The 21,229-nt window shown below is 48.3% G+C and overlaps 1 protein-coding gene across 1 annotated transcript in view; it reads right to left on the bottom strand.

Moving 5' to 3' along the window:
* wdr97 (WD repeat domain 97) overlaps window positions 1–19,365 on the bottom strand; it is a 79,793-nt gene extending 60,428 nt beyond the window's left edge. The window contains exons 1-4 of the mRNA XM_078423921.1: window positions 18,477–19,365; window positions 9,647–9,735; window positions 8,459–8,589; window positions 636–1,246 (exon numbers count right to left, since the gene is read on the bottom strand). Of these exons, the coding sequence (XP_078280047.1) occupies window positions 636–1,246; window positions 8,459–8,589; window positions 9,647–9,662 (758 nt within the window). The 5' untranslated portion in view covers window positions 9,663–9,735; window positions 18,477–19,365. The remainder of the gene's footprint in view (window positions 1–635; window positions 1,247–8,458; window positions 8,590–9,646; window positions 9,736–18,476) is intronic.
* Between the last annotated feature and the right edge of the window lie 1,864 nt (window positions 19,366–21,229).

Here is a 21,229-nt window from a genome sequence, read left to right on the forward strand (position 1 = left end):
GAGAACCTCCAGGCTCGGAGTCGTGGAGGGGTGGGGGGGGGGGGGGACGTCTGGGTGCGGAGACTCCACTTTAGACTTTAGAGACACAGTGAGGCCCACTGAGTCTGTGCCAACCAGCAATCACCCATACACTAACGCTATCTTACACACCAGGGACAATTTCACCAAAGCCAATTAACCTACAAACCCCGCACGCCTTTGGGATGTGGAAGGAAACCAGAGCACCCGGAGCAAACTCACACGGTCACAAGACAGACAAACTGCACCCAGACAGCACCCGTGGTCAGGATGGAACCCGGGTTTCTGGCGCTGTGAGGCAGCAACTGTACTGCTGCGCCACCGGGCCACTCTAACGTGTGGGGGGGGGGGGGGGTGGGGGGAGCCTCTGGGTGCAGGGATGGCCGGGGGGGTGTATGGGGGGGGGGGAATATCTCCCAGTGCTAGTGGAATCAAGGGATATGGGGAGAAGGCAGGCACGGGTTACTGATTGTGGATGATCAGCCATGATCACAATGAATGGCGGTGCTGGCACGAAGGGCTAAATGGCCTCCTCCTGCACCTATTTTCTATGGTGCGGAGCGGTGGGGAGAACTGTCCCGGTGCGGAGAAGGAGAATTATCCAGGTGTGGGTTTACCTGGTGTGCAGGTTTTTCTGGTAGGTGAGGAGGGTTCCCTTGGTCAGGTTGAAGGCAGCCACCCCGGTGTGGCACACGGCGTAGCAGCGCTGGCCGCTGGTGGCTGTCGACACGGAGGCAGGGTACCTGTCCAGCACCAGTTGGGTGAAAACGTCGTCCTGCGTCAGCCCGTCGGTGACAACGGTGCCGCACATCAGGTCCCGGCAGCCGAAGAAGAAGTGCCAGCTGCAGACGTTGCCGGCGCCGGCGGTGACGATCTCGTTCAGGTCCTGGTTGTAGCAGCAGCAGGTGACGCTGTGGTCGGCCTGGTTGACGGAGATGGTCTGGAAGTCGGAGCTGAGCACCTTCAGCTGACGGCAGCGGTTCCAGCCCACGAAGCGGTCGATGTGCTGGGCGTAGACCAGCCCCTCCAGCGGCTGGTTCAGGCTCAGCTCCATGGTCCTGCGCCCATCGCTTTTGTAGACGTGCACCAATGTTTTGGACACCATGCAGACAAACTCCTTGCTGACCACGTTGAACATGATGTGCTGGACGTCCTTCTTGAACCGCACCCGCTGCACGAGCTGCAGGCCGTGCCGCAGCTCCAGTGGCTTCCAGTCCGTCCGTCTGATCTGCACAGTTCAGGGCAAGTGGGGTACAGACAGCCAGAGGTTTAGCTTCATTACAGTCACGTGTACCGAGACAGAGTGACAAGCTTCCTTTTGCATGCTATCCAAACGCATCAGATAATGTACACCAATCAGCAAAAAACATTATGACCACTGACAGGCGAAGTGAATAACATTGATTATCTTGTTACAATGGCACCTGTCAAGGGGTGGGATATTTATTCACAAAATGCTGGAGTAAATCAGCAGGTCAGGCAGCATCTCGGGAGAGAAGGAATGGGTGACGTTTCAGGTCGAGACCCTTCTTCAGACTATATTAGGCAGCAAGTGAACAGTCAGTTCTTGAAGTTGATGTGTTGGATGCAGGAGAAATGGGCAGGAGTAAAGACCTGAGCGACTTTGACAAGGGCCAAATTGTTATGGCCAGACGACTGGGTCAGTGCATCTCTGAAACGGCAAGGCTTGTGGGGTGCTCCCGGTCAGCAGTGGTGAGTACCTACCGACAGTGGTCCGAGAAGGGACAAACCACAAACCGGCGACAGGGTGTTGGGCGCCCAAGGCTCATCGATGCGCGAGGGAAACGAAGGCTATCCCGTCTGGTCCAAACCGACAGAAGGTCGACTGTGGCACAAGTCACAGAAAATTTTAAGGTTGGTCACGGGAGGAATGTGTCAGAATACACAGTGCATCGCACCCTGCTGCGTATGGGGCTGCACTCGGAGGACCAACAGCATATTAGGCATGTGGTCATAATGTTTTGGCTGATGTTTTGGCCAGCAGCATAATCAACTGTGAAAAGGCGCACCTCCAGATACAGGGACAGTTTCTTCCCAGCTGTTATCAGGCAACTGAACCATCAACCAGAGGATGGTCCTGACCTCCTATCCACCTCATTGGAGACCCGTGATCTATCTTTAATTGGACGTTACCTTGCACTAAACATTATACCCTTTATCCTGTATCTGTACACTGTAGACGGCTTGATTGTAATCATGTGTCATCTTTTGCTGACTGGATAGCATGCAGCAAAAGCTTTCTACTGTATGTTTAACACATGACAATAATAAACCAAATTAAACTAAATCCAATCAAGTCACTCAAGTATACAGGTGCTCCCCGGCTGACGATGCTTCGACTTGCGATATTTCGACTTTGCGATGGTGCAAAGGGAAGTGGCCCGTAGCGAGCCGCAGCTCGCCTCCGGCCACGCGATCAGGTGTGTTAAGTGCATTTCGACTGTAGATATTTTCGGTTTCCGATGGGCTTCTCGGAACATAACCCCATGGTAAGTTGAGGAGCACCTGCAATAGGTAGAGCAACGGGGAAGACACAGAGTGCCTTTGTTTGTAACCCCGCACCGGCAGTTCTTTGTTGCTGCACTACAAAGTCAATGTCCGCAGTGGCGTGGAGGTGAATCGGACGTTCCCTTAGCTTAGTTTCGCTTTGCTATTGTCATGTGCGTCAGTTCCACAGACAAAGTCCAATGGGGTAGATGTGAATCGGACAGTGCCCTAGCTTATGGAAAGATAGTTTGGAATCCTGATAACAGGGAGGAAGAAGCTGTTCCTGGCGGTGTGCGCTTTCAAGGTACCTCTGTACCTTCAGACGGACAGGAGCAGGGAGAAGAAGGAATGGGACAACCGGGTGGGACAAGTCTTTGATACTGTTGAAATAAGGAACTGCAGCCGCTGGTTTACAACAAAAAAACGCAAAATGCTGGAGTATTTCAACAGGTCAGGTGGCATCGCTGCAGAACCTGGATAGGTGAGGTTTCGGGTCGCAACCTTTTTACCGACTTTCAGATTATGGTGGTTGCTTTTCCAAGGCAGTGTGAAGTGTAGACGGAGTCAATGGTGGGAAGTCTGGTCAGAGAATTATAAAGGCAAGGGCGGCACGGTGGCGCAGCGGTAGAGTTGCTGCCTTACAGCGCTTGCAGCGCCGGAGACCCGGGTTTGATCCCAACTACGAGGGTGCTGTCTGTCTGTACGGAGTTTGTACGTTCTCCCCGTGACCTGTGTGGGTTTTCTCCAAGATCCTTCGGTTTCCTCCCACACTCCAAAGACGTACAGGTTTGTAGGTTAATCGGCTTGGAGTATGTGTAAATTGCCCGTAGTGGATGTCGGATATTAATGTGCGGATGATCGCTGGTCGGCGCGGACTGGGTGGGCCGAAGGGCCTGTTTCTGCGCTGTATCTCTAAACTAAACAAAAACTAAAGTATAACCGGAGAGGCTGTGAACAGAACAGGGCATAGAACTGAGCCGGGTTCAGGGGCAGTGAGCAGAGGGGCAGGAGGCTGGTCTCATAACATTAAACACTCCAGCACAGGAACAGCCCCATTGCCCCACAATGCCTGTGCCCAACATGATGCCAAGTAAAACGAATCTCCTCTGTCTGCACGTGATCCATATCCCTGTACTTCCTGCATATCCATGTGTCTATCCATAAGCTTCTTAAACAGCACTATCGGATCTGTCTTCACCACCACCCTTGGCAGGGTATCCCAGGCACCCACCACCCTCTGTGTAAAAAAAAAAAAATCCCCGCACATCCCCTTTAAACCTTTCCCCTCTCACCTTAAAACTATGCTCTCTAGTACATGATATTTCCACTCTGGGAAAAAGGTTCTGCCTGTCTACCCTTTCTATGTTTAGTTTAGAGATACAGCGTGGAAACAGGCCCTTTCGGCCCACCGGGGTCCGTGCCGACCAGCCAACCAGCAACTTAACACTGTCCTACACCCACGAGGGACAATTTTTTTTTAATTAACCAAACCATTAAACCTGTACGTCTTTGGAGTGTGGGAGGAAACCGAAGATCTCGGAGAAAACCCACGCAGGTCACGGGGAGAACGTACAAACTCCTTACAGACAGGACCCGTAGTCGGGATCGAACCCGGGTCTCCGGCAATGCATTCGCTGTAAGGCAACAACTCTACCGCTGCGCCACCGTGTTATAAACTTTTAACGGGTCTCCCCTCAACCTCCAACCATCCAAGTCTGTCTGTTTAAGAATAAGGGGTAGGCCATTTAGAACGGAGATGAGGAAAAACTTTTTCAGTCAGAGAGTTGTGAATCTGTGGAATTCTCTGCCTCAGAAGGCAGTGGAGGCCAATTCTCTGAATGCATTCAAGAAAGAGCTAGATAGAGCTCTTAAGGATAGCGGAGTCAGGGTGTATGGGGAGAAGGCAGGAACGGGGTACTGATTGAGAATGATCAGACATGATCACATTGAATGGCGGTGCAGGCTCGAAGGGCCAAATGGCCTCCTCCTGCACCTATTGTCTATTGTCTATTGACCTCTTCTTGTACCTGGTAACCTCTAATCCAATCAGCATTCCAGTAAACCTCCCTGTACCCTCTCCAAATCCTCCACGCCCTTCCTGTCATGGGGTGACCAGAACGGCATGCAATACGGCAAATGCAGCCTAAGCCAAGTCTTATGGAGACAGTCAGAACCCTTTTCCCAGGATGAAAATATCAAAGACTAGAGGGCACATCTTTAAAGTCAGAGGCAGAAAGTTGAGGAGATCTACGAGGCCTGCTTTTTTGGAGGCTGACTGAAACGCAATGCCAGGGGAAACAGTGATGGTAGATTCAATAGGGCGGTCACGGTGGAGCAGCGGTAGAGTTGCTGCCTTACAGCAAATGCAGCGTCGGAGACCCGGGTTCCATCCCGACTACGGGCGCTGTCATATCATATCATCATATCATATATATACAGCCGGAAACAGGCCTTTTCGGCCCTCCAAGTCCGTGCCGCCCAGTGATCCCCGTACATTAACACTATCCTACACCCACTAGGGACAATTTTTACATTTACATTTACCCAGCCAATTAACCTACATACCTGTACGTCTTTGGAGTGTGGGACCTGTACAGAGTTCGTACATTCTCTCTGTGACCTGCGTGGGCTTTCTCCGAGATCTTCGGTTTCTCCCACACTCCAAAGACGAACGGGTTTATAGGTTAATTGGGTTGGTAAATGTTTAAAATAAATTGTCCCTAGTGTGTATAGGGTAGTGTTAATGTGTGGGGATCGCTGGTCGGCGCGGAAGGGCCTGTTTCCGCGCTGTATCTCTAAATTAAACTAAACCAAACCAAACAATAGCCATGTTTAAGAGACAATTAAACAGACATATAAATGGGTAGGGAATGGAGTGATATGGATCATGTGCAGGCAGGTGGGATTAGTGTAAATTGCCATTGTGGTCGGCACAGTCAATGTGGGCAGAAGGGCCTGTTCCTGTGTTGTACCGTTCTGTGGAACAAACCTGGGAGCAACTTTCCCTGGAGTTGCCCAGGGACGTGTTGTGGCTAGCCCATACCTCAGTGGGTCAGAGGAGTCAAGACCACAACCATGGCTACAAGGTACCATCCCCCCAGGGTTGCGTCCTTAGCCCCCTACTGTACTCCCTGTACACACATGACTGTGGGGCCAGGTTCAGCTCAAACTCCATCATCAAGTTTGCTGATGACACTGTGGTGGTGGGCCGGATCTCCAACAACAATGAGAAGGCCTACCGGGAGGAGGTGGCTGATCTGGCACTCTGGTGTCGGGACAATAGCCTCCTCTTGAATGTCAAAAAAACTAAGGAGCTGATTGTGGACTTTAGAAGGGCTCAACATCCAAGGACGTACACGCCACTGGAGATAAATGGGTCTACTGTGGATAGGGTGAGCAGCTTTAAATACCTGGGAGTCCACATCAAAGAGGATCTGACATGGACAACACACATTGCCACACTAGTGGGTAAGGCAAGGCAGCGCCTTTACCACCTCAGGCAGCTGAGGAAATTCAGAGTATCTCTGTGGATCCTTCAATGCTTCTACTCTGGGGCTGTAGAGAGCATCCTGTCCGGCAACATCACAGTCTGGTTTGGGAACAGCTCTGCCCAGGACAGGAAGGCCCTGCAGAGAGTAGTGCGTTCGGCAGAACGCACCATGGGAACTACACTCGTCCCCCTGCAGGACCTATACATCAGGAGGTGCAGATCGAGAGCAAGCAAGATTATGAGGGACCCCTGACACCCCAGCAACGGACTGTTCCAGCTGCTACGGTCAGGCAAACGTCTCCGCTGTCACGCTGTGAAAACGGAGAGGATGAGACGGAGTTTCTTCCCACAGGCCATCAGGACTGTTAACTATTATAACTCCAGGGACTAAATTTTGTCTTCTCTGTATTAACTTTAATTTAACTGTAATTCTTTTTTTGCACAATCCGCAGGCATTGCCACTTACATTTCACTGCACATTGTGTATGTGTATGTGACAAATAAACTTGACTTGACTTGACTTGACAGTGCTGAGGGAGTGCTGCACTGTCCTATTGAGACCCAGGTCCGATTGCCTGACCTCTACCCATAGGAGGCTATAGAAGCGGATACAATTACAACTTTTAAACGATATTGGGCAGATATATGGATATATATGGATATATTTCCACAAGAAATTACAGCGAATTGCGGACGCAGCCCAGACCGTCGCACAAACCAACCTCCCTTCCATGGATTCCATTGACACCTCACGCTGCCTCGGCAAGGCCAGCAGCATAATCAAGGACCAGTCGCACCCTGGCCACTCCCTCTTCTCCCGGCTCCCATCGGGCAAAAGGTACAGAAGTGTGAAAACGCACACCTCCAGATTCAGGGACGGTTTCTTCCCAGCTGTTATTAGGCAACTGAATCATCCTACCACAACCAGAGAGCAGTGCTGAACTACCATCTACCTCATTGGTGACCCTCAGACCATCCTTGATCGGACTTTACTGTCTTTACCTTGCACTAAACGCTATTCCCTTATCATGCATCTAGACACTGTAAATGGCTCGATGTATTGTCTTTCTGGTTAGCACACAACAAAAGCTTTTCACTGTACCTCGACACACGTGACAGTAAACTAAACTGAAATAAACTAAACTGAAACTGAACTGGGATAGGAAGGGTTTAGCGGGACATGGGACAAGGGCAGGCAAATGGGGAGAGTCCACTAAGCCAGGTCAGCAACGTTGTGTAGCTCATAAAGACACATAATGCTGGAGTAATCACAGTGAGATTCTTTTTTTTGTCTACCCAAGGTACGCAAAGAATAAATGGCGCCGACAAAGATATAAAATATTCCATTTAGTCCCGAATGGTCCCCCTTTGCTCCAATGGTTCTCGACGGCCCCCCAACACCGGGTCCTACTTTGTTCTCTCAGTGGCTGCCCGTGCCTTGTTCCCACTGTTCACGGCAGCCCCCCAACGCTGGGTTCCCCTTTGTTATTCTGGCATTCCCCCCATGCCGGGTCCTTCTTTGTTCTCGGTGGCACATCTGACCCCCAGCACCCACGTAGCCCCGGCCGACCCCCAGCACTCATGCAGCCCCATCCGCCCCCCAGTACCCATGTGGCCCCATCCGACCCCCCGCACCCACGTGGCCCCATCCGACCCCCAGTACCCACGTGGCCCCATCCACCCCCCAGCACCCACGTGGCCCCATCTGACCCCCCGCACCCACGTGGCCCCATCCGCCCCCCCAGTACCCACGTGGCCCCATCCGCCCCCCAGTACCCACGTGGCCCCATCCGACCCCCAGAACTCATGCAGCCCCATCCGACCCCCAGCACTCATGCAGCCCCGGCCGACACTCAGCACCCACGCGGCCCCATCTGACCCCCGCACCTACGCAGCCTCATCCGACCCCCAGCACTCATGCAACCCCATCCAACCCCCAGCACTCATGCAGCCCCATCTGACCCCCAGCACTCATGCAGCCCCATCTGACCCCCAGCACTCATGCAGCCCCGGCTGACACTCAGCACTCATGCAGCCCCAGCCGACACTCAGTACCCAAGCGGCCCCATCCGACCCCCAGTAACCACGCGGCCCCATCCGACCCCCAGAACCCACGCGGCCCCATCCGATCCCCAGTACCCACGTGGCCCCATCTGACCCCCAGCACTCATGCAGCCCCGGCCGACACTCGGCACCCATGCAGCCCCGGCCGACACTCAGCACCCATGCAGCCCTGGCCGACACTCAGCACCCATGCAGCCCCAGCCGACCCCCAGCAGCCACGCGGTGGCTCACCCCCACCTTCACAAGGGCATTAACGGATGGCCAATAAATGCTGGCCTTGCCAGTGACACCCACATCCCAGACCTGCAACACGTAGACCTGAGGAGGGTTGAAACTCGCAACCCAAGGCGCAACCACAACCCGGAGGAAGCTTTGTACCTTTTCTATGGACGTGTGAACAGCCGTGCTCAGAGTGGTCCACCTGTCGCGGGCTTTGTTCTGCACCTTCTCATCCTTCCCTGTGTTTGCTTCAGTCGTGTGCTGGCCAGGCTGGTTGGCCCGGTCGGCAGCTTCACAAGAGATGGAAGAGTGGAAAAAGACTTAAACACAGTAATAAAGTGGCCCTGATCGAAACATTAACTATGTTTTCCCTCTGCGGATGCTGCCTGACCTGCGGAGTGTTTCCAGCATTTTCTATTTTTAGTTCAGATTTCCAGCATGTGCAATTTTTTTGGTTTCTAAAATATAATTTGACAAGATGTCCCACAATCGAATATCTCAGTGAGTCGGAAGAGGGAAAAGAAGGCGAGCGATCATGGATGAATAGAGGGAAGATCAAGAGAGCAAGAGAGAGAGGATGAAGTGAAGCAGATGGGATAGAGCAGGCAAGGCAGAGAAAGAGACATGGACACATACAGAGACAGTCAGACAGACAGATAGAGAGAGAGAGACAGAAAGAGGGAAAGAGAGAAACAGTGAGACACAATGAGAGTAGAGAAAGAGAGAGTGTGAGTGAGAGAGTGAGAGAGAAACAGAGAGAGAGAGAGAGAGACAGAGAAGACAGACAGAGAGGCAGAGACATAGAGAGAGACTGACAGAGACTGACAGTGAGAGACAGGAACCGAGGGAGAGAGACCGATAGTGAGAGAGAGACAGACAGACAAAGAGAGAGAGAGACAGAGAGCGAGACAGAGACAAAGACAGAGACAGAGAGAAGACAGGGCACCTTAGTACCAGAGGGTAGAGGGAATAGAGAAAGGGATGGGAAAGAGGAGTTGATAAAAGAATAAGAAGGAGATGGAGACAGGGGATAGAGTCCCAAAGTAAGAGATTGATCATTTAGGACAGAGATGAGGAAACTCTTCAATTAGAGGAACTTTAGAAGACCTAAAGGGGAACTGTGCAGGCTCATTCACTGAGACGTTGTGGACAGGAAGTGAAAAAGCTTCAGATGTTAAGAGATTCAATTGGTCTGGGGTTAATGCAGGGTGGTGCAGAGGTAAATGATCAACCATGATCTTATTGAGTATGGGGCAGGCTCAAGAGCCAATTCCTGCTACTCTTGCGTGTGTTGCAGAGACAGTGGGAGCAGGCAAGGGGGCTGAGGGAGTGGGGCAGAGCACTTACTATTCCGGGTCAGCATTTCCAAGGGCCTTACAGTCCTACGCAGCAGTCAGGCCGAGGATTATAGCACGGTCTCCTCACACCATCCTGTCCTGTGCAAAATGGAATCAAGATTAACGCTTGTTCCGGTGTCCTCAACGTGGGAAACAGCTCGCCTGGCAGCTCGTTCCATATACCTACCACTGTCAGTGTGAAAAAGTTGCCCCAGAGGTTCCTTGTAACTGAACCATCCTACCGCAACTAGAGAGCAGTTGAACAACCATCTACCTCATTGAAGAACCTCGGACTATCTTTGATCAGACTTTACTGGCTTTATCTTGCACTAAACGTTATTCCCTTATCATTTTGCATTCCACCGGGTGGCGCCGCGATGGCAGCCTCGCCAACAGTCTGTCTGATCGTCCTTTTTGTTATTTTCAGTGTGTTTTAAAAGTTTGTGTTAATGTTCTCTGGTTTGTTCTATGTTGGGGGGTGGGCGGGAGGAGGTCGGGGGAAACTGTTTTTCAATCTCTTACCTTGCCGGAGATGCGATTGTTTTCCGGATCGTATCTCCGGTCGCTCTGCAGCCTAACATCATGGAGCTGGAGGCCTTGCTCGGGACTGACTTTCCGCCCCACCGCGGGGCCATGAACTTACCATCAGAGCGTGCGATCCCTTGCCTGGGATCGACGCTACAACTGTGGCCTGTAGTTTTCACCATCGAGGAGCTCGCAGTCTCGGGTAGACACCGATGTCGGGAAGCTCCAGCCGCAGAAGGGACCGATCGCCCCGCACGGGGGAGCTGAGATTCCCCCCCCCCCCCCCCCCGATGCAGGAGCTTGGTCGCCCCGATGCGGAGGGCCCAAACGCTGCCGGCTATGGGAGTCAAGATCGTCCCGTCAACGGCCCCCGACCACCGGAGAACAAAGGGAAGAGATTGAACTTTTCTCCACCTTCCATCACAGTGAGGAATGTGGAGGAGTCACTGTGGTGGATGTTCATGTTAAAATATATTTTGTGTGTCCTGTTGCTTTTAATTGGTATGACTGTACGGCAAAACAAATTCCTCGTATGTTGCAAAACATACTTGGCTAATAAAGCATGATTATGATCATCATGTATGTGTACGCTGTGAATGGCTTGATTGTAATCATGTATTGTCTTTCTATTGACTGGCGTTGGTGTGCTTCTTGTTCGTTGCTTCAAAATGGTTGGTCCAGGAGAAGTTGTTGGTGATATTTAGATTTAGATTTAGAGATACAGCGCGAAAACAGGCCCTTCATCCCACCGGGTCCGCGCCGCCCAGCGATCCCCGCACATTAACATTATCCTACACACACTAGGGACAATTTTTACTTAAAAAAAAAAAATTAACCCAGCCAATTAACCTACATACCTGTACGTCTTTGGAGAGTGGGAGGAAACCAAAGATCTTGGAGAAAACCCACACAGGTCACGGGGAGAAGGTACAAACTCCGTACAGACGGCGCCCGTAGTCAGAATTGGACCTGAGTTTCCGGCGCTGCATTCGCTGTAAGGCAGCAACTCTACCGCTGCACCGTGCTGCCAATTGACTAATATTGACTCTTAGGAATTTGAAGCTTTCAACCATCTCTACTTTGGCGCCGTCAATGCAAACTGGGGCATGTGTATTCCTGATAGTATTCCTGATAGTATTCCTAATAAAATAGTATTCCTGATACTTCACTTCCTGATAGTATGCTCACCCTGCTGTAGGAAGGATTTGATCAAGCTAGAGAGGGTGCAGAAAAGATTCACGAGGATGCTGTGGACTCATGGAATCATACAGTGTGGAAACAGGCCCTGTGGCCCAACTTGGCTACTTCCACCAACATGCCCCATCTCCACTAGTCCCACCTGCCTGCTTTTGGCCCAATTCCCTCTAAAGCTGTCCTATCCACGTCTAAATGTTTTTTAAACTTTGCGATAGTACCTGCATTAACTTCCTTGTCCAGCAGTTTGTTCCATACACCGATCACCCTTTGTGTAGAAAAGTTGCCTCTTAGGTTCCTATTAAATCTTTTCGCCTCACCTGAAACCAATGTCGTTGGGTTCTCGACTCCCTTACTCTGGGTAAAAGACTCTGTGCATTTAGGACTGGATGGTTTGAGTTATAAAGAGAGGCCAAATGGGCTGGAACTGTGTTCCTTGGAGTGAAGGTGGCTGGCGATTACTTTATAGCAAAGATAATAGAGCAGAGCAAGATAGACCGCTCGACCCTAAAAACCGTAGTATGTCATGGCGCCATTTTAGTAGGCAGAAACTTGTAGAAACATTTAAAAATAAAAATAACAAAAATCTGTGAATTGATAGATGAGATATATTCTGCATTTTTATGGTATCATCACACATACTGTTCCCCCAAAACACTGATTACACTGCGAGAGGCATAACGGACGGCGGGTTTTGCCTACTAAAATGGTACCTTTGCGTACTACACTTCAGTATAGGTGATTTTGACGGTGTGGTCTATCTTGCTCCGCTCTATTATCTTTGCTTTATAGAGACATGAGAGCCATAGAGACACGGATCGACACAATCACTTTCCCAGGATAGGAGAGTCTAAAACTAGCGGGCATAGTTGATGTGCGAGGTGAAAGACAATCAAGGGACCCGAGACGCACTGTTTTCACACAGAAGGTGGTGGTACATAGAATGAACTGCCAGTGAAAGTGGGCACATTTACAATGTTAAAAGATTAGTTTAGTTTAGTTTATTGTCACGTGTCTCGAGGTACAGTGAAAAACTTTTGTTGCGTGCTAACTAGTCAGCGGAAAGACAATCCATGATTACAATCAAGCCGCCCACAGTGTACAGATGATACATGATACAAGAAATAAGATGAATAACGTTTAGTGCACAATAAAGTCCAGTAAAGGAATTGACAGGTGCATGGATAGGAGAGGTTTTGAGGGAAAAGGGACACACAGCAAATGGGACTAGCTCAGGAAGATATCTCAGTCAGATTGGGCAAGTTAGGCTGAAGCAGGGCCGTCTTAACGCATGGGCCTGATGGGCACTTGCCCGGGGCCTCACGAGCATAGGGGCCCCATGCTGATCTGTGTATGTTAAGTGACTTGCAATAAATAAATACTACTTTAAAAATGTAGGTTCAATAAGTGCTTTTTTCCGCAACATTTTCGGTCCCTAAGTGTTTTTTTCGCAACATTTTCCATCCCTAAGTGCTTCTCACAGCGATCTGTTTCGCAACAATTAGCTCCCTAAGTGCTTTGCTTTTCCATCGCTAAGTGCTTCTCACAGCGATCTGTAAGTGCTTTTCGCAACAATGTAGCACCCTAAGTCCATCGCTAAGTACTTTTCGGTAAGTGCTTTTCGCCGGCACGACAGGGGGGGCTGGTAGGGAAAGGGGGGTGGGGGAGAGTAACGGTGGGGGCGACGGGGAGGGTGGGAGGAGGAGAGAGTGGGGGTGGGAGGAGGCAGAGTGGGACTGGGGAGGGGGACAGCAAGGGTGGGGGTTGGGGGGGAAGAGAGAGTGGGGAAATGGGAGTGCTGGGGAAAGGGGGGTGGCGGAGAGTAACAGTTGGTCTGGGGGAGAGAGAATGGGGGGGTCTGAGAATGGGCACTGGGGAGGGGGACAACAGGGGTCGTGAAATTGTGTTTAGGATTATTCTTCAGAGCCCCACTCACGCACTCCATTCCCCCCTTAACCCCCCTTAAAACTCCCCCAGACCTGTGCTGCATTAACTTAAATTGGTTTCAGGTTGTTTTTTTAGGAGCCCCACTCACCCACTCCATCCACACCCCCTCAACTCCACTTATCATCCCACCCCCCTCAACCCACCTCATCCCCCCTTATCCTCTTCTCACCCACTCCATCCCCCCAGCCCCCTTATCCCCCCCTCTCTTCCACCCTCCATTCACCCAATTCATCCTCCCTCAACCCCCTTTGAAATTCCCCCAAACCTCTACTGCATTGGTCTAACACTCAGCCACTCCATCCCCCTGCGTCCCGGGTGGGGGCAGGGGAGGGGCAAGTGGGGGTGGCTAGGGGGGGTGGAGTGGGTCTGTAGGGGGAGGGGGGGGATAAGGTGGGTTGGGGGTGCTACAATACACGAGAGGCTTTGGGTCCAGGCCTCACTCAATCATACCCTCTCCCCTTCCCTGTTCCCCCTCTACGAGGAATGGGCCCAACAGGTCCACTTGGTCTAGTACTAAACTATAAATATTTGCTGCAATGTTATTGTGTTACAAATGGACATTGTGATTTGTCTCTGATTTAGTATCCCCGGGTTAGTATCGCAGTCACCTCTGCCACCTCACTTGCATGTAGGCCTATGTGTATGGATCTCATGCTGTATAACGTCATTTAGCGTATATGTTACGTCACTTCAACTCAGTTGACATTACTCACATTAGACCTACTGTAGTACTATTAATAGCAATGACATGATTATTGGTTATATTTATACATTGTATATGAACACAGGTATAGGGCTATGCATAGATTATTAGTGATTAAATCTGAGGTTCATTCACAACATTGAACACTAGTACAATAAGCATGTAGTAGTTATTTAAGATTATGAATTTATGATGCAGTACTCTTTGGGTATTAATAGTTTGTGAATATATGAATGGATAAGCTTTTTATCTGTGCAAGTTGAGAAAATGTTGAATGTAGTCTTGTAGACCTATACACAGATGAGGCTAGATCAGTGCCAGACACCCTAGCTACGCCACTGGGCTATTCAAGGCCTTGCCCGGCAGTGTTGTGAATCAGCACACAGTAGAGAGTTTGTATTAAGAATAAATACTGTTCGTACAATTTAAGGAGGGACGTGTTCATTATGGAAGCAGAATGTTTAAATATTTAGGTCTTGTCGCAAACACACTTATATTATATAACCCTACATCCTGGCGTGGGACTAAATACTAAACATTTATAATATATATTTCCAGGTGAATAACCCTTAGCAGAAATGAAACGTAATGTTTTGAGTGGAGCACAGAAGAGGAAGAGAGCTGCAGAGGAGGAAAAAATTGGAAAAATTCCACAATTAACATCGTGGTTCAACACAGGTGCAACGTCAGCCACTCATACCATTCCTTCAGATATAGCATTCACATCTACATCCACTCCTGCAATGTCAGCCACTAGTACCATTCCTTCAGATATAGCATCCACATCTACATCCACTCCTGCAATGTCAGACACTAGTACTGTTCTTTCAGATATAGCATCCACATCCAAATCCATTCCTGCTACCAATTTCAGCAGACATACCAATAGTATCATTACCTGTTGCTGCTGCTGGTGACATTTCACAAGAGGAAATACCCAAATCTGTAACAGTAAAGGAGTTTCCAATCCAAGAGACAGATCCGGGGCTATGGAACATTAATGATACTAACACAGTAGATTACTGGATTCGTAGTGGGCCCTCATCATGTCAGAATCATGATAGCAACCTTTCAAACTCACGCAAAGTGTATAAAACAGCTGGAGTAGAGAGTATGAAGACAAGGTATTTATCAAATAATGTGTTCAAACGTGAACTGCGGAATGGCGAGTGTGTAATACGTGAATGGCTACTCTATTCACCATCCCAAGGTCGTTTGTACTGCTTAGTATGTCGCCTATTGTCCAAGAAAGAATCTCCCTTTGCTACATCGGGGTTCAATGACTGGAAGCACAGCAATGTTATTGTAGAACATGAAAATGGAGAAGAACATCGAAAGTGCATGACGGCATATTTGATTAGGCATAAAGAAACTGGAAGTGTAGATTCTTTATTACTTAAACAACATCGCTCAGAGCAGGAATATTGGCATAAAGTGTTGACACGTGTGGTTTCTGTAATTCGCTTTCTTGCCTCCAGAGGTTTGCCATTTCGTGGAGAAAATCAGATTATTGGGTCAGTAAAAAATGGCAACTTTTTAGGCATCCTAGAGCTGTTGAGTGAATTTGACCCTTTCTTGGAAGAACATCTCAAACTGTATGGAAATCCTGGAAAAGGGAACCCGTCATATTTATCTGCAAACATTTGTGAGGAATTTATTGAATTAATGGGACAACAGGTTCTTTGTACTATTCTTGAAGAAGTAAAAGAGTCAAAGTATTATTCAATAAGTGTAGATTCCACTCCAGACATCTCACACACAGATCAACTGACATTTACTGTCCGATACATTAAAGGCTGTGAGCCTGTGGAACGTTTCTTGATGTTCATCCCCATCTTTTCTCATGGAGACACTGTTCTCTAACAGACACTGTTGTGGATTTTCTTAATGAGAACAAAATTCCACTATCAAACTGCCGTGGTCAGTCATATGACAATGACTCAAATATGTCTGGACGATATACTGGATTGCAAGCACGGATTCATCAACTCAATGAGTTCGCCATCTATTTCCCCTGTGCTGGACACCACCTGAACTTGGTTGGAGTAAAAGCAGCAGAGTGTTGTCTACAAACTGTAAAATTCTTTGACTTTGTTCAACATCTGTATTCCTTTTTTGCTGCTTCTACTCATCGATGGAATGTATTGACATCATCTTTAGGAAAAGATTTTGTGGTCAAGCGTCTATCTGACACACGATGGTCAGCACATTTTGATGCTGTTCATGCTCTGTATGGGGGTTTCGAGAAAATAAAACATGCGCTGGATTCTGTATCAGCTGACAATGAACAGGAAGTGAATACAAGGCGAGAGGCAGAAGGATTGAGCAAGAAAATGGAAAACCTGGAAACAATCTTTCTCATAATTCTTTGGAATGACATGCTAGAAAGAATGAACAAAACAAGCAAGGTCCTGCAGTCAAAGGATGTGAACATCCTTGTTGCCACAAATCTTCTTGAGTCTATGAAAACCTATCTTCAGGAAACTAGAGATAAATTTAGTGAATATGAATTCAAAGCCAGGAGTATGTGCCCAGATACAGATTACAGTGATGAGAAAAAACGGGAACGAAAACGAAGTGTGCGTCTTACTAGATATGATAGATCATCATCAGCAGAGGTACTTCTCAGTAAAAGCGGAAAGTTCAAGGTAGAAACTTTCCTCCCTATTCTGGACACTCTAATCTTTGAACTGACAAAACGGGCAGAAGCTTATTCACAGATTGGAAATCTGTTTTCTTTCTTCAGTGAATTGAAAACTATTGCTTCTGATGCACTAAAGAAAAAGTGTGAACATCTGGCTAATATGTATCACAAAGACCTTAATTATGATGACCTTTTAAATGAATGTGAGCATCTCAAGCACTACATGGCTCTTGATGAAAATTGTGAGACTCTCCCTGCATTGTACAGAAAAATAATTTCCGACAATTTGAAATCTGTATTCCCGAATGTTGAAATTGCACTCAGAGTGTTCATGTGCATGATGGTGACCAACTGTACAGGAGAACGTTCTTTTTCAAGACTGAAACTTATAAAAAATCAGCTTCGTAACACAATGGGGCAGCATCGTTTGAACTGGCTTTCACTCATGTGCATGGAAAATGACATCCTAAAGACCATTGACTTCAAGCCAATAATAAAGCAATTCTCTGCAAAGAAATGCCGCAAATGCTTGTTATAATAAGAAATTCGTAGTAATTTCATACTGTGACATCTAATCTGTATGGCTTACTGAGTATTATTGTGTTTTTCAAGCCTCGTGTATTGTTCAAATGTTTATCATGTTGATTAGTTGTTGCTGTACAGCATGTTTTTAATGTTTCAACACCGATTTTGTTGGAAGTGCCAATAAAATAAATATATGTTTAATTTTATCGACCATTTACATTTTTATTCCTGTGAGTAGTTGCCCGGGGCCCATAATGCTGTAAAGACGGCCCTGGGCTGAAGGGCCTGTTTCCGGGCCGTCTAACTCCATGAATTATTGATCACAAACTTAATCTGCTTCACCAGGTTACCGCTGATTTAATTAGTTACAAATGACTTAATTACTAAAAGCTTGTAATCTCTGTTGTGATGAGGAACTTTGGAACTTGAGAATATTCAGCCCTTCCAAGCTGCTCTGCCTTGGCGCCATATAAAAAGTATAGAAGTGTGAACAGGGACAGTTTCTTCCCAGCTGTTATCAGGCAACTGAATCATCCTACCACAACCAGAGAGCAGTGCTCAGCTACTATCTACCTCTTTGGAGACCCTTGGACTATCCTTGATCGGACTTTGTTGGCTTTTCCTTGCACTGATTGTTATTCCCTTATCATGTATCTATCCATACACTGTAAATGGCTCAATTGTATTCATGTATTGTCTTTCTGCCGACCATACAACAAAAGCTTTTCACTGTGGCGCAGCGGTAGAGTTGCTGCCTTACAGCGAATGCAGCGCCGGAGACTCAGGTTCGATCATAACTACGGGCGCCGTCTGCACGGTGTTTGTACATTCTCCCCATGACCTGCGTGAGTTTTCTCCGAGATCTTCGGTTTCCTCCCACACTCCAAAGACGTACAGGTATGTAGGTTATATTGGCCGGGCAAATGTAAAAAATTGTCCCTAGTGTGTGTAGGATAGTGTTAATGTGCGGGGATCGCTGGGCGGCGTGGACCCGGTTGGCCGAAGGGCCTGTTTCCGCGCTGTATCTCTAAATCTAAAATCTACCTCGGTACACATGACAATAAACTAAACTGAACATATCACACGTCCTAGATTTAAAACTATTGACTAATTGTGTCTGGAATTGTGTTTAGCCAGATTCTGTACTGGCCTGCTGTTTGGAAACGTGGAAAATTGGAAAATTAACCAATCTCGCTGGAGAAACGTGACCGCCCGGATAGTCCCAGCCACTCCTCGCACTCAGCAGCAAGTTAACCCATCACCAGATTAGCTTCAATCATCATTAATCAATCTCAAACCTACCTTTCCAGTAGCTTCTCACAAACGTGTCGTGGCACGGCACTTAGTCTTTAATAGGTTATTAACGCATTAGATGATCCCGGCCTCTCAAAACTAGCCAATAATGTTAACTAATTTCCCAGTTAACATTAAACAGTATCAGATTCTCAATAATTTATCCCTAATCATCTATCTTACCCTCTAACCAACCACATCTCTCTTGACAAAGCGTCTTCAGCAAACTATTAATTTTTCCTTAAATCTCTCTATTTAATGTTATATTTCTAATTTCTCACAATGTAGTCTGTCATCTAAATTACCACAATTTTATATATCGATATATCAGTGTTAGTAACCAATGTCCCACTTGTTTTCTTAATAAATGTTTACTAACTTCTTAATATCTTGTTAATTTTCTTAATATCTTTCCTTTGATTGGTTTGTAATCTTTGAGTAGAAACTGTGATCTTTCAATAGATTTCATTTAATGAGTAGGCAACAAATCCCTGATATTTCCTGATTGTTAAATAAAGTTTACTCTGTTAGTCATTGTACCAACATTGTATTAACCTGCACCTAATATTGCAATAGCTACTGATTGATTAAATAATTGTGAATTTGAATGCTTAACCTGTTTGTTACTCCAATATAAATAATTAGCAGGATAACCAATCCTTAGCTCCTTTAAACTATGCTGAGCCTCAGTAGTTAACTGGCCAAATATTGCTTATGCTCCCCAGAGTTGGTGCCAGGCAGCTTACTAGGGGTGCCCGATCTTTAACTAGCTGGTTGCCAAAGTTATCGACAGCTAATCCTGAATCGTTGACTAAATCTCGTTAACCACTATCTGATCTTTAACTAGCTGGTTGCCAAAGCTATCAATAACTAGTCAGTCTCTAACACAATAAACACTATCTGATTTTAACTAGCTAGTTGCCAAAGCTATCAATAACTAGTCAGCCTCTAACACAATAAACACTATCTGATCTTTAACTAGCTGGTTGCCAAAGCTATCAATAGCTAGACCTCCGTTTCTGACTAACTCTCACTAATCAGTGCCTGATCATTAACTACCTGGTTACCAAAGTTCAAATTAGGTTGTGCCCAACCTCCAACTAACTAGTGCCTAACTAGTTCGAGACCCGACTAGCCAGTGCCCAGTCAGTGCCCAACACCAGCCACTGGCGGTCTCAGTAACTAGTGCCTAACTATTACTAACCAGCTGCCCCCCTCCCCCACCTCCCGTCCCGCCGCCGCCGCCGCCGCCGGCTCTGTGACCGGTAACCAGCGCCGAGCCCGCCGGCTGACCAGCGGCAACGGTTGCCAGGGAGACGCCAGGCCGCGCCTCCCCCGACACGTGACGCGCAGGGCCACACAACCCCCGTCACGTGACTGCGCCCTGGGACATCGACCACAACTCCCCCGCCCGCCCCCGTCACGTGACTGCGTCCTGGGACATCGACCACAACCACAACCCCCCCCCCCCCCCCCCCCCCAACCCCACCCATCCATCAACCAACTGCAGATGCTGCAGTCCTGAGCCAAAACACAAAATGCTGTAGGAACTCAGCAGGTCAGGAAGCATCTGTGGAGGGAATGGTATGGCATGGCACTTTGTTTGCCCATCCCGAATCCACACCAACCATCGATCACCCATTCACATTAGTGCTATTCACAAAATGCTGGAGTAACTCAGCAGGTCAGGCAGCATCTCAGGAGAGAAGGAATGGACGACGTTTCGGGTCGAGACCCTTCTTCAGACTGAAGGTCTCGACCCGAAACGTCACCCATTCCTTCTCTCCTGAGATGCTGCCTGACCTGCTGAGTTACTCCAGCATTTTGTGAATACCTTCGATTTGTACCAGCATCTGCAGTTATTTTCTTATATTATCTCACATTAGTTCTATGTTATTCCTAGGGTTGCCAACTTTCTCACTCCCAAATACGGGACAAGGTGACGTCACCGCCACGCGCCCCATGTGACCTCACCCAGCCAGCCTCCCTGAACATACTCCGTTAGCCTACACTGTCCGGGCCTACAGTGGTCCCCGGACCTACACTGTCCGGGCCTACAGCGGTCCCTGGGCCTACACTGTCCGGGCCTACAGCGGTCCCCGGGCCTACACTGTCTGGGCCTACAGTGCCTCCTGGGCCTATTACGGGGCAATGGCTCAATTGTAATCATGTATTGTCTTTCTGCCGACCATACAACAAAAGCTTTTCACTCTGGTGCAGCGGTAGAGTTGCTGCCTTACAGCGAATGCAGCGCCGGAGACTCAGGTTCGATCCTGACTACGGGTGCCGTCTGTATGGAGTTTGTACGTTCTCCCCATGACCTGCGTGCGTTTTCTCCGAGATCTTCGGTTTCCTCCCACAGTCCAAAGACGTACAGGTATGTGGGTTAATTGGCCGGGCAAATGTAAAAAATTGTCCCTCGTGTGTGTAGGATTAGTGTTAATGTGCGGGGATTGCTGGGCGGCATGGACCCGGTTGGCCGAAGGGCCTGTTTCCGCGCTGTATCTCTAAATCTAAAATCTACCTCGGTACACATGACAATAAACTAAACTGAACATATCACACGTCCTAGATTCAATACTATTGACTAATTGTGTCTGGAATTGTGTTTAGCCAGATTCTGTACCATGCCTGCTGTTTGGAAACGTGGAAAATTGGAAAACTAACCAATCTCGCTGGAGAAACGTGACCGCCCGGATAGTCCCAGCCACTCCTCGCACTCAGCAGCAAGTTAACCCATCACCAGATTAGCTTCAATCAAG

Source organism: Rhinoraja longicauda, chromosome 2 (genome assembly GCF_053455715.1).
Source record: "Rhinoraja longicauda isolate Sanriku21f chromosome 2, sRhiLon1.1, whole genome shotgun sequence".
Taxonomy (NCBI): domain Eukaryota; kingdom Metazoa; phylum Chordata; class Chondrichthyes; order Rajiformes; family Arhynchobatidae; genus Rhinoraja; species Rhinoraja longicauda.